A 14,410-nucleotide genomic window follows, 5' to 3' on the forward strand; every position below is an offset into this window, starting at 1 on the left:
GGAGTGCAAGTATCCAGGGTCAGGAGAGGGTATAAGTGGGAAGCCCACTGTCCACTGCAACGTCCATCCACAGGTTTGCAGGGCTGGCTGTATCGATGGCTGCCGCACCACTAAGATGTCAAAGATATGCAAGCAGGAGTGCCATGAAGTGCCATATGCCACCAGAGAAAAGGTTCCTAGACAAATTTGCACTTGCCTGTTAACAGTAGTCGTGGTCTGGTGGTACCTCCTCCAGGGCTGACACCTCAGATGACAGTTGGTCCCGCCAAAGAGCACCACTGACTGCCTCCAACCCAGCCTCCCCCTCCCCATCCTCTGCTCCATCTTCCTCAGGCTCATCCACTGGGGCCACGATGTCACCGGCACTGAGGCAGATGTTGTGGAGGACGGCACAGGCTGTCACAAACTGTAGTGGTTACAACATACACGTGTGTGTGTGTGTGTGTGCGTGTATATATGTATGTATACATATATATATATATATGTATACATATATATATATATATGTACAGGGAGTGCAGAATTATTAGGCAAATGAGTATTTTGTCCACATCATCCTCTTCATGCATGTTGTCTTACTCCAAGCTGTATAGGCTCGAAAGCCTACTACCAATTAAGCATATTAGGTGATGTGCATCTCTGTAATGAGAAGGGGTGTGGTCTAATGACATCAACACCCTATATCAGGTGTGCATAATTATTAGGCAACTTCCTTTCCTTTGGCAAAATGGGTCAAAAGAAGGACTTGACAGGCTCAGAAAAGTCAAAAATAGTGAGATATCTTGCAGAGGGATGCAGCAGTCTTAAAATTGCAAAGCTTCTGAAGCGTGATCATCGAACAATCAAGCGTTTCATTCAAAATAGTCAACAGGGTCGCAAGAAGTGTGTGGAAAAACCAAGGCGCAAAATAACTGCCCATGAACTGAGAAAAGTCAAGCGTGCAGCTGCCAAGATGCCACTTGCCACCAGTTTGGCCATATTTCAGAGCTGCAACATCACTGGAGTGCCCAAAAGCACAAGGTGTGCAATACTCAGAGACATGGCCAAGGTAAGAAAGGCTGAAAGATGACCACCACTGAACAAGACACACAAGCTGAAACGTCAAAATTGGGCCAAGAAATATCTCAAGACTGATTTTTCTAAGGTTTTATGGACTGATGAAATGAGAGTGAGTCTTGATGGGCCAGATGGATGGGCCCGTGGCTGGATTGGTAAAGGGCAGAGAGCTCCAGTCCGACTCAGACGCCAGCAAGGTGGAGGTGGAGTACTGGTTTGGGCTGGTATCATCAAAGATGAGCTTGTGGGGCCTTTTCGGGTTGAGGATGGAGTCAAGCTCAACTCCCAGTCCTACTGCCAGTTTCTGGAAGACACCTTCTTCAAGCAGTGGTACAGGAAGAAGTCTGCATCCTTCAAGAAAAACATGATTTTCATGCAGGACAATGCTCCATCACACGCGTCCAAGTACTCCACAGCGTGGCTGGCAAGAAAGGGTATAAAAGAAGAAAAACTAATGACATGGCCTCCTTGTTCACCTGATCTGAACCCCATTGAGAACCTGTGGTCCATCATCAAATGTGAGATTTACAAGGAGGGAAAACAGTACACCTCTCTGAACAGTGTCTGGGAGGCTGTGGTTGCTGCTGCACGCAATGTTGATGGTGAACAGATCAAAACACTGACAGAATCCATGGATGGCAGGCTTTTGAGTGTCCTTGCAAAGAAAGGTGGCTATATTGGTCACTGATTTGTTTTTGTTTTGTTTTTGAATGTCAGAAATGTATATTTGTGGAGATGTTATATTGGTTTCACTGGTAAAAATAAATAATTGAAATGGGTATATATTTGTTTTTTGTTAAGTTGCCTAATAATTATGCACAGTAATAGTCACCTGCACACACAGATATCCCCCTAAAATAGCTAAAACTAAAAACAAACTAAAAACTACTTCCAAAAACATTCAGCTTTGATATTAATGTGTTTTTTGGGTTCATTGAGAACGTGGTTGTTGTTCAATAATAAAATTATTCTTCAAAAATACAACTTGCCTAATAATTCTGCACTCCCTGTATATGTGTGTGTGTGTGTGTGTATATATATATACACACACACATATATGTATATGTATATATGTATGTATATATATATATATAAAGGCGCGTAGTGGTTAAACTACACGCCTTTGGAGCAGAAGATCGCAAGTTCGATAACTGCCTGGGGTGTCTGTATCCAGTAAGGGTCCTAAGGCTAGACCCCCTATGCTAAGTGAGCCTACCGCAGACATGAGCGAGACAGATAAATATGAAGGCATGCCGGTTCGGACGTCGCCCGGATCAACAAGGTCCGTGTCAGGTGTTGAGGAACCAGGGTACCCTGACGACAAGTGGGCTACTGGAACAAGAAGGCATCGGTGGGCAAGAGACGAAAACAGGGCGTTGTTGGAATGCTACTACGCAAGTAACCCTGGCGGAAGGGGTTACATGAATAGGATGAGGGACCTATGGATTCTTCGATACCCAACATCCACAATGACGGCGAAACAACTAGTAGCTCAGTGTTCCAACATTCGAAAGAAGGGACTGCTATCACAGCTAGAGATTGACGAGGTACAACATAAATGCTACGGCAAGGAGGAGCCAGGACACCAGGTCAGGGGGGAGATATCATCACCCCCACCCGAGATTGGGTACACAGCCCCAAGTGCGATAGGAGAAGGATCGTTGAGTGCGAGAGGAACTGACCTGAAAAATAGGATCATGGCCAAGCTTGAAACCTGGATCCCCCATAGCCGGTTACCAAGATTACGTGAAGTACCCTCAGAAGGTCTGCTAGATGATGTTAATGCAGCACTACGGATGATACCTACAACCACGATTACCGACACTAACAACCTGATCTACAATACAGCAGCAGTGATCAGTGAGATGCTTGGCTACAAGTTGAACAGCCACAAGGGGCAGTACCCTCCATGGAGAGGGAGGCTAGAGGGCAAGATCAAAGTAGCACAGAGGGAGGTTAGCCAACTAACGGAGTTGCAGAAAGGTGCGACAAAGAAGGTGCATAAGAAATACAGCAAGCTGTCCATACCTGAGGCCTTGGAAACTGCCAAGCAAAGACTCACAGCCTTGGCCAGCCGCTTGAGGAGGTACACCAGAGAGATAGAAGGCAGGAGAATAAACCAGCTGTTCTCCACAGAACCAGCAAAGGTGTACTCTCAGTGGCAAGGGAACAATAAGAGAACAGCACCACCAAGGCTGGAGACGGAGAAATACTGGAAGAGCATATGGGAGAAGGACGCAACCTGAGGGCAGACCATAGCGACCTCCCTGAACAGGGTCCAGTAACCATCACAGTGGCAGATATCCAAGAAAGGGTCTCCAGTATGAAGAGTTGGACAGCACCAGGGCCCGACATGGTTCACGCCTACTGGCTGAAGAAGCTGACTGCACTCCACGAGCGTCTGGCAGCACAAATGAACCAGCTGCTAGTTAACGAGAGACACCCGGAATGGCTAACCGAAGGTCGGACGGTCCTGGTCCCCAAGGACCCCAAGGACCCCAAGAAGGGACCGGTCCCATCCAACTGCCGACCAATTACCTGCCTCAGTACTACATGGAAGCTCCTGTCAGGCATCATATCGGCTAAGATGAACAGGCACATGGGTCAATACATGAGCGGGGCACAGAAAGGGATTGGCAAGAATACCAGAGGCGCAAAACACCAGCTACTGGTAGACAGAGCAGTCAGCCGAGACTGCAAGACCAGACTGACCAACCTGTGCACTGCCTGGATTGATTACAAGAAGGCCTATGACTCAATGCCCCACAGCTGGATACTGAAATGCCTAGAATTGTACAAGATCAACAGGACCCTAAGAGCCTTCATCAGGAACTCAATGGGGATGTGGCGTACAACACTAGAGGCCAACTCCAAGCCCATAGCACAAGTCACCATCAAGTGCGGGATCTACCAAGGAGATGCTCTGTCCCCACAGGCCTGAACCCCCTCAGTGAGATCATTAACAAGACTGGCTACGGATACCGACTACGGAACGGAGCAGTTGTACATGGATGACATCAAGCTGTATGCCAAGAGTGAACGAGACATCAATTCACTGATACACACTACCAGGCTATACAGCAATGACATTGGAATGTCGTTCGGACTGGAGAAGTGTAGTCAGATGGTAACAAAGAGAGGGAAGGTAGTCAGAACTGAGGGGATTGAACTACCAGAAGGCAACATTGCAGACATAGAGGACAGTTACAAGTACCTGGGGATCCCGCAGGCGAATGGGAACCATGAAGAGGCCGCTAGAAAGGCTGCAACCACCAAATACCTGCAGAGGGTCAGGCAAGTCCTGAGGAGTCAGCTGAACGGTAAGAACAAGATCCGGGCCATCAACACCTACGCCCTGCCCGTGATCAGGTACCCTGCTGGGGTAATAGGCTGGCCAAAGGAGGAGATAGAAGCCACTGACATCAAGACAAGGAAGCTCCTGACCATGCATGGAGGGTTTCACCCCAAGTCCAGCACCCTGAGGCTGTATGCTAAGTGGAAGGAAGGGGGCCGGGGACTGGTGAGTGTCAGCACCACAGTCCAGGATGAGACAAGAAACATCCACGAATACATCACGAAGATGGCCCCAACTGACAGCGTGCTCAGTGAATACCTCAGGCAGCAGAAACCCAAGAAAGAGGAGGAAGGCGAGGAACCATCATGGAAGGACAGGCCCCTGCACGGTATGTACCACCGGCAGATAGAGGAGGTGGCTGATATCCAGAAATCCTACCAGTGGCTGGACAAAGCTGGACTGAAAGACAGCACAGAGGCACTAATCATGGCAGCACAAGAACAAGCTCTGAGTACAAGATCCATAGAGGCTGGGGTCTATCACACCAGGCAAGACCCCAGGTGCAGGCTGTGTAAAGATGCCCCAGAGACAATCCAGCACATAACAGCAGGGTGCAAGATGCTAGCAGGCATACATTAGGCCACTTGGTTATGGCATACATGGAACGCCATAACCAAGTGGCCGGCATAGTGTACAGGAACATCTGTGCCAAGTATAACCTGGAAGTCCCGAGGTCAAAATGGGAGATGCCCCCAAGGTTGATGGAGAATGACCGAGCTAAGATCCTGTGGGACTTCCAGATACAGACGGACAAAATGGTGGTGGCTAACCAACAGGACATAGTGGTGGTAGACAAGCAGAAGAAGACGGCTGTAGTGATCGATGTAGCGGTTCCGAATGACAGCAATATCAGGAAGAAGGAACACGAGAAGCTGGAGAAATACCAAGGGCTCAGAGAAGAGCTCGAGAGGATGTGGAGGGTGAAGGTAACGGTGGTCCCCGTGGTAATCGGAGCACTAGGTGCGGTGACTCCCAAGCTAGGCGAGTGGCTCCAGCAGATCCCGGGAACAACATCGGAGATCTCTGTCCAGAAGAGCGCAGTCCTGGGAACAGCTAAGATACTGCGCAGGACCCTCAAGCTCCCAGGTCTCTGGTAGAGGACCCAAGCTTGAAGGATAAACCGCCCGCAGGGGCGAGATGGGTGTTTTTTATTTATATATATATATATATATATATATATATACATACATTTATATACTTATATATGTGAGTGTGTGTGTGTATATATATATACACACAAATATATATATATATATATATATATATACATATATATATATATATATATATATATATATATATATACATATATATATATATATATATATACATATATATATATATATGTGTGTGTGTAATACACACACACTATTTGCGCACAAACATTACATGTTGCAATATTCACATGTCATTGGATGGTCACTTACGTGGGGAAAAAGGTGTGGTGCACCTTTAGCGCTTGCAGGAAGATGGCCCTGAACCTCGTTTTCATCAGTCCTAACGCACGCTCTATGATGGAGCGTGCCCTGGAATGGTGGCTGTTGAAGCACTGGGCTCCCACACCTCGGACTGGCCTCTTGTAGGGTGTGATAAGGGGGAGTGGACGTTGGAGGCATGGGTACCCTCCATCTGCGAGGATGAAATGTCCTGGAGGAGGGTAGACTGATTGTCTGTACAGTGGGCTGTGGCGGAGCACCCTGGAATCGTGCACCGAACCAGGCCAGCCCACGTAGGTGTCGATGAAGCAGCCCTGATGGTCACAAACTGCCTGCAGGATGATAGATGGAAACAGTTTCCTGTTTCTGTAGCACTGACCATCAGGGCCGCTTGGACACTTGATGCGGATGTGGCAGCCGTCGATTGCGCCCACCGCTTTCAGGAAGGCTCTGTGGCTTGCCAGCCCTGCAAACCCACGGGACACTGCCTCCAGGTCCTCTGGTGTCTTTGGGAGGTGGATGACCTGGTGGCGAATGGCCACCACTTCTTCTGTGACACGGTGGACAATGGTGTGGACAGTGGAACGAGGCATCCCAAACACTCTTGACACCACCCTGTAGGATGCTCCACTTGCCAACCAGAAAATGAACACCAGGATCTCAATTGTGGCACCCCAACCATGGCGCCGATCCTGGTCCAGGAGATTTAGCAACATTGCCAGGGACTCCCTGCTTAGCCGAAAATCGGGCCTCGTGTCCTCCTGGTTGTAGAAACGGTCCAGGACGGGAACACTCAGGTTGATCCTGCAGTATATGGTTCTACTCTGCTTGGATGAAAGGTGGAGAACAACATGAACAGTTATGGTGGCAGGGTATGGTTTCATTTATTTTGAGGGATCCAAGCATTATTCTGATTATTATGCTTATGTGACATGTACTACTGCACTGTGACAATGCATAAGTATTGTCACAGTGCAGTAGTACAGCTGTACTCTAAGGTACCCTGTTTTCAGCTTTGTGACATTTTTACTGCCATTCCAGGTACACACACGAGTTACAGGATCCAATTCATGGTTGTAAATGCAAACTGCATGTTGTCATATCAGCTTCAGGGACATTTACTTTATGTATTTCTTTATGATATGGTGACTGTGTACGCATGACTGGCTATCATTCAGTTATTGACATTATCAATTGGACTTAACAGTTGATTCTGTTCATTTGGACGTCGCGTTTTCAGTGGGGGACATGTTTTGATCACTCATCCAACTGACTTCTTCAGTCTCAGCTGACTGCTGGTTTCCCTGGCTGGGATGGCTGAGTGATTCCTAAATGTGTGTAGTTTAGGGTAGCTTATTTTACCTGGATGTGACTGGCTCTGATGAGCCTGAGGTACCACACATGCCCGTGACGTTGGTGCTGGTTTTGTAGCTCCTCTTGGATTAGAACAGTGCACATGGCACGGAGCAACATTATCCGATCCATTTTTCCAGTTTTCGCACGTGCCGTTGGCGATCGGCAAAAACGTTGAATTGTGGGCGGACTCGAATGACGGCAGGTTGTCCACAGCCGTTTAGATTTGTTTGAATAAAGTTTCGACGGAGAAAAAAAAGGGGGCTGTCCAAGCCGCTCACTTCCTGACTACCCGTCCGTCTAAGGACACTACCTTGTGACGTAGGTAGGTAGTGTCCTTATGAGCATCCTTCCCCTGAATTCGGACTCAGCCGTTGAGAGTGCCGGACTTAACTACTGACAGCTTGATTGCCAACAGGTGTGGACAGCACAGTGGAATGCGGTGACTCCTCCCAGAGGTGGAACCACCAACTCAATGGAAAAATACAGGCACTCACCTGGACCATGACGAGAGTTGACACATTCACATTAAAAGAGGTTAGTTCCCCGAACAAAACAACAGACGACAGAATGTGAATGTGTGTTTCAGGAATAATAAATGTGAAAAAAGTATGTATAGAACACCAACTATCTGAAAGCAGCACCCCAGCCGTACTCATTCCACTTTGGCTGGTGTTTTCCATTACCTCATTAAGGACATCCTGTGGTTATTGACCTTGTAGCTGTCTGATTAATACTGAAAACTGGATTTCTTCTGTGCATGTGCAAAAATGTATATACTCCCACCACTGCTATATAAAAGGATAATTTTCTTGCCAGTGTTGGACTCAATTCACTGTACCATTGGTACCTGAAGTCCGTTTATTATGCTCACATTCTGTGTATTTTTTCCTTAAATGAAGAAATTTTAAAAGAAAGCTTAAATCAAACATTACTATCAACAGAGTGATGTGTTCATGATATTGTCACGGGTTGCCCTTGAGGATCCACACGCAGGACTCGTGAGTTGCGAGTTAACAATGAAAGTTTATTTACAATCTCTTCACCAAGTGTATTTACAGGCTGTGCGGGGATAGTGCCATATACAAGACGTGAGGGGGGCAGGGCTCCAGGGATCCGGGGAAAAGAGGAATCACACACCCGCTCCACTCCAACCTCTCTCTCTCCACTTTGTGACCAGTCGCTCCTTCCACACATTGCTCGGGGAACACAGGGATGGGTCCGGGGAATCTAGATACAAAGACACGCACGTTAATATTCTGCACACAGGCACGAGAAACTTTGGCTTGAACTTGTAACTGACGAGAGTTTAACAATGATCCAGCACCTCACAACAGACCTTTCCCCTCTTAAATACCGGCTGGTCTTGATTAGGTCCAGGTGTTTCCAATACAGGGAGGTGTGGACCGAGGGCGTGAACCCACTATGAGTTTCACCCCAGCAAAACAGGAGAGAGAGAGAGAGACAGAGAGAGAGAGAAAGAGAGAGTGAGAGAGAGGAACATAATGATCAGCGCCTTGCTGATCCCCCACGTCGTGACACATATTTTTAATTCAGTGATTAGATTCAAACCTTCTTCATTAGAATAGTGTTTATTTTGTCACTAGTGGATCAATGTTGTAAAAGTCAAGAAGAAGAAGAAGAAGCCCTTTTCACACATATGTAGAGCAAACCGTGTTCCCTTTATTGATTGGATAGTAACAGTCATGAGACCAACATTTGTGTAATGCCCCTGGGACATCAACTGCATCAGCTAATTATTGTCATCACAGAGAACCATGGTGCCACCAATTTACAATAGCAGCTCAAATCAAGGTACTTAATTAGATTAATTAGATTTGAGTTTTTCTCCAGTGATGAGGTCACATTAGCTTGATCAGGTAAGCTGCTGGGTGCTACGGTCTGCACTATGAAGTGAAAGTTAACCTTAGGTTTTCAGGTTTACAAAGTTAATTGACTTCTTTCTACGGATACATTGGCATGGTAAATTATGCTAAACACCTTAATTTAATTTAAGAGATTAACATGTACAAATCCACTGCATCTTTCTTTTCTTTATTCATATACAGTCCAGAAAATAAGTGTTCCCAATCCTTGGTCTGCAAATTGTAACAGGGTCTGATGAAATAACTCATTTCACAGTTCCAAAATTAACAACAGCAATTTAATCACAGGACATGTAAACCTTGCATCTTCTACTTGTTGACCTTGTAAAATAGAAACTAAAAAAACAAGCTTACTTATCAGTATAATTTTGTTTCCCTTTTTTGAGTTTCCTTTTTCTTTTGTTTAGGACATTTAACCGAAACAGTCTTGTAACTGATTGGGCTAATTGCTGTTGATTGTTAATTGCTAACGGATGTTAGATTAAGTGAAGCCAGATAAGGGAAAGATATCCAGCATGTGTTGAATTTGTATATGAAGGGGGTGACCTTGGCAAAATACTGACATAATAATAATGCTGGTTTAAGTGCTTTACTGGTAACGCTCTATCAATAACATCTAGTTAAATACAGGAATTGAAGCTGCTCCAAATACTGTTTAAGTTAGGAGACTTATCACTGTCGTGGCATAGGAAACAGTAAGATCTGAATATAAACTATAGATGTATTACACGTTGTATTACATTAAATTTATGAATTGCTTAAATGCTTTTGGGGTTTTTTTGCAAGACACTTTCAGTTGCATTTTTCTAATTATCAAGAATTACATTGTAGGCACAACATTGTTAGGTCTATGATTTCCTTTTGTAAAGCCTCTGCTATGGTAACACCGTTGAGTTAAATCAATCTGTGATTGTTGAAATTTTATTGAGCAGTTATTGACAGTATTTGATGAAAACCAGAAGATGACCCATATTAGACTGAAAAGGAGAAACTTCAGTTGTTCTTTGACTTTTCAATGTTTCTAATTTCAATTTTTTTTTCAATTTTGTATGACTCAAACCAGAACTATTAGTCATTTGTAAATATTTGTAAAAGGGAATAGTACAAACCAAGTTCATCAAGGGTATACAATTTACAGATAACAACATCAATGACAATTATATTTATATAGCACATTTCATTACATGAAAGCTAATTGTAGAAAATGAAGACATAATAAACTGACCTGTCCAGGGTTTACCCTGCCTCCTGTCCTAAGACAGCAGGGATAGGCTCCAGCCCCCTCTGCAACCCTGAAAAGGATAAGTGGAAGAGGATGGATGGATGGATGGATGACCCTGTGTAGGTCTACAATGCTTTACAATGTTATCCTTACCCTAACATTGTGTAAGGGTTTGAAACTCAGTAGTTATAGATAAAATCTGTGGTAAGACTCCAGTATATTTTGGTTTTTTTTTCCTTTTCTGTTTTGTAATGTGTTCAGTTCCACAGCTCTACTCCCACTATTAATCTTTTGCTTGTTCCAGTCATAGCAGAGATGCAAATTGCGTTGCAGTTCCAGGACTTCATTACTTTAGAATCAAAGCCATATTCATTTTTTTACAGTCAATGCAAGTTAAGTTAAAAGCTTAATCTAAAAATGTGTAGATTTTATTGTATAAAATCCCTGATAACATGCAAATTAAATCTAAACCTGTGCAGGTTGACGTCAAATATATTTATATGCAGAGGGAAAATCCTCCTGTCATGTCACCTAGATGGAGGGAACCCCATGGGGCTATCTCAGCTATCTTGAGTTTGCCACTAATGCAGAATTAGTTTTCCAAACTTCAAAGTAGCGATGACAAAAGACAAAGAAAGTCTTACGTATGGACACTGTCACTACGGTTGGAGAAAGGCAGATTAACCAAATGAATTCACAAAGCTGTTGAATTCTCTAAAAGTGTCCCTTTATGACAAGGTGAGAAGTTTTATAAATTTTACAATATATAACTAAAACAATATTTTTTTAATATTATAAATGAAACAGGCTCTGTCTCAGGTGTCCTGTTAGATGGTTACCTCAGGCTCATTTGAGGCAAAAAGCAAAACACACTCGGTGTGTTTTAATAAAAGTTGATGAGGGCAGAAAATTAAGTCACTAACAAGACAAAGGCCTAATAATCTGCATTAAGCAGGTGTGTGACTCATCAGCCACACATGAACGCAGCTAGTGACATTAAGTCAAAGGAGGCAGGAGAACAAAAGCTAGCAGCCCACATCTGGAAAATGTGTCTAGTGCTGTTTAGATAAGAGCACTACAGTTGGAACAGATGGTGGATGCATGGAAAATGCACTGAAATGTTTCATCACAGAAAGACCAAATATGTCTCACTGATTTTTTTTGAATGTTTATTTTAGACATTTTTATTTTACATGCTGTTAGGGGACGGATTTGTGCAAAATCCTGACATTGATATGCAGGAGTTATTGCACCGATATATTTTTTTTTCACTATTTGATAAACTAATGTAAGATAAATGAGAAAAAGGAGGGGAAAAGAAAATGGAATAGGGAAGCAGCTGGTAGCTGGGGGCAGACTCATTAAGGCCAATTTACCCACAGACAACTTATTTTAAGTTTGTGTTTGATTTTTTTAAAGAATGCTGCAGTTTCCAAGATGAACCTGATTTTCTCTAGGTATAATGTTTCAGCTGGCTATATGCAGAGCTGGCGAAAGTACAGACATTCTGTACTAAGTACAAATGCTAGTGTTTAAGTAGTACTGATTCACTTACATTCATGTAAGACCTTAACATTTCAGTCCCTTTTAATGACAGAGCGTTTGAAGCTATTTAAAGTTAAGGAAAAGCCAGTTTTTAATAAATTACTACATCACTACATGTTGTTATATGTGCTTTGGCATTCGTTCTTCAAAACTCTGAAAGTCTATAGAAGGGATAAAACACTGTTTCCTCATGTACTGTTTTGGTGATGGTGATGGAGATTCCTAAGATCAAATCATTCAGTGATTCATCTTTCAATGGTTTTAGTACTGTGGCCCTGTACCGTTTTCCCTGTAAAACACATTGTATCTGTGTTTACAAGGCATAAAACAATCTTAATTGTATTAAATCTTAATGTAACAAGTGGTTTTTAAAAATTACATCTTCCATTTTATCACATTTAAGCGTCAATAATAATAATTCATCCGGCTATTTCTCATTTTGATTATGCAAACGATGTGATTATTGACCCGTGTAACTGTGTAGCATGTTCATTTAATAAAAAACTGCTCTTTTTTCTTTTCCTTTTGGTTTTAATGAGACCTTTTTCTCATTTACATTTGAATTTTCTTTTATTTCTCTGTGTTACAGCTATGAGTGGTCAACTGTGGAGTGTTTAAATTAGCATGTTTCCTGTCTTCGGTCCATCCTGATGAGGATCATCTGGCATTTCTTAGCGGCTTTAATGTTTTCCTTTCTAAAGAGTAACACAGACTAATGGAATGATGTCTCTTCTTTTTCTTCAGTTTGATAAGACAGTAAATAGGCTTTATATCATTTTTTTCCTGCATCCTGTGTACTGATGTCATCTGTTAAGCGGGTGACTTGTTGTCAGACGTAAGATCCACACATGAACAAAACCCAGAGCTCTGTGAGAAAAGGAATGTCTGAGTATTGCACTGTCTTGCTCTGACATCTAACTCCTGTACACATGCCCTGTGATATCCAATCTTCACTGTAATAACAGTTCCACTATAATAACAACCCTGTAGAGAAAACCAGCAGGCTGTGGAATGGATGGAAGATCTGGCAGAATTATTTCTAACAATGCGCTTCCCATTCTAAGGTAACATACATTCATCTGTCTGCCTACAGGTTTCTAGTTCTGTCTGCACTGAAAAAATAAACATTCTCTGTATTTTCCTGTAAGATGTTGTTTATTTATGTTTGTTAAAAAGTACTAATATCTGTTTTGGAAATATAAATTATTCACTGTAAAACACGTCAAAAATGGAGCAAGTACTCTTGCTGCTGTGTTGCAAGCAAGGACTGTATTGAGCACTTAGATCAATGGAGAATTTAAGGATGCTGTAGGTTTTGTTTTTATTTTGTTTTTTAACAGATTTCTCAGGAAATAGGATTTTTGGACATTTTCTGTCTTGCCTCTGCACCACTGACAGACCTTATAATCAAATTTTTAAAAATACTTTGAGGGTTTGATAATCTAAATAATTGTGGAACCATAATACAAATACATAATACCCAAATTTAATGTTCACCGAATGACAGTTGTTTTTCTGAATATCATTATTATGTCTGTACAGTTACTTGCTCATTGGATGGTTACTTTTACTAAAATGAGAAGTCCTTCTTGAGACTGAAAACTGAAACTAATTTGATAAGTTTAGGTAACGTTCATGGTTTGAGTTTAATAAAAACTAACTCTAAACTGAAATCTGGGATATCAAAAAATGATATTTAAGATTATAGAGATCACAAGATTTTAAGATTCAAATAGCTATTGGTTATACATGTATACATCAAAAGTTTAACACCACTTGAAAAATGGCAAAAAATCATATTTTGCATGGTTGGATCTTCACAAGGTTCCAAGTAGAGCTTCAACATGAAACAAAAAGAAATGGGAGTGAGACAAAATATTTTTTGAGCATGCAATTTATTGAAAACAACACTTAAACTGAATCAGGCTCTTTTACCGCTGATCAAAAGTTTAGGACCACACCTCCAAAAACCCTGTAAATCCCCCAAAACTGAAATCAAAAGTCCAAACAAACTTGGTAATGAGTTCATGAGCTCCACCATTATTGTTGATCACTTAGAAAATTTGTTGCAGCTTGCTTGATGCAAGCGTTTCCATGAGGTGAGTGGGAACATTTCTCCAACTGGTGAAGACAGCCACACGAAGAGCATCTACTGTCTGGAACTGTTGTCCATTTTTGGAAACTTCCCTTGGCATCCATCCCCAAAGGTTCTCAATTGGATTTAGATCAGGAGATCAGCATGGTCCAAAAGAGTGATGTTATTCTCCTGGAAGAAGTCCCTTGTCCTTTGTGTACTGTAGCATTGTGCTTTTGAAAAACCCAGTCATTACCACACAGGCGAGGGCCCTCAGTCATGAAGGATACTCTTTGCAACATCTGGACAAAGCCAGTGGCCGTTTGATGCCCCTGCACCTCCTGAAGCTCCATTGTTCCACTGAAGGAAAAAGCATTCCTAACCATTATGGCGCCCCCTCCACTGTGGCGCATAGAAAATATCTCAGGTGGGATCTGCTTGTCATGCCAGTAACATTAAAAACCATCAGGACCATCAAGGTTA

General features: G+C 42.9%; 1 protein-coding gene across 1 annotated transcript; it reads right to left on the bottom strand.

The window, feature by feature from the left end:
- Window positions 1-199: 199 nt before the first annotated feature.
- LOC112847798 (protein ALP1-like) lies at window positions 200-7,706 on the bottom strand. The gene is made up of 3 exons (XM_025910218.1): window positions 7,698-7,706; window positions 5,839-6,671; window positions 200-365 (listed from the first exon to the last, which is right to left on the bottom strand). Exons 1-3 carry the CDS (start codon window positions 7,704-7,706, stop codon window positions 200-202), a joined length of 1,008 nt encoding a protein of 335 aa, XP_025766003.1.
- Between the last annotated feature and the right edge of the window lie 6,704 nt (window positions 7,707-14,410).

The sequence above is a fragment of the Oreochromis niloticus genome, linkage group LG9 (assembly GCF_001858045.2).
Source record: "Oreochromis niloticus isolate F11D_XX linkage group LG9, O_niloticus_UMD_NMBU, whole genome shotgun sequence".
In the NCBI taxonomy this organism is placed as follows: Eukaryota; Metazoa; Chordata; class Actinopteri; order Cichliformes; family Cichlidae; genus Oreochromis; species Oreochromis niloticus.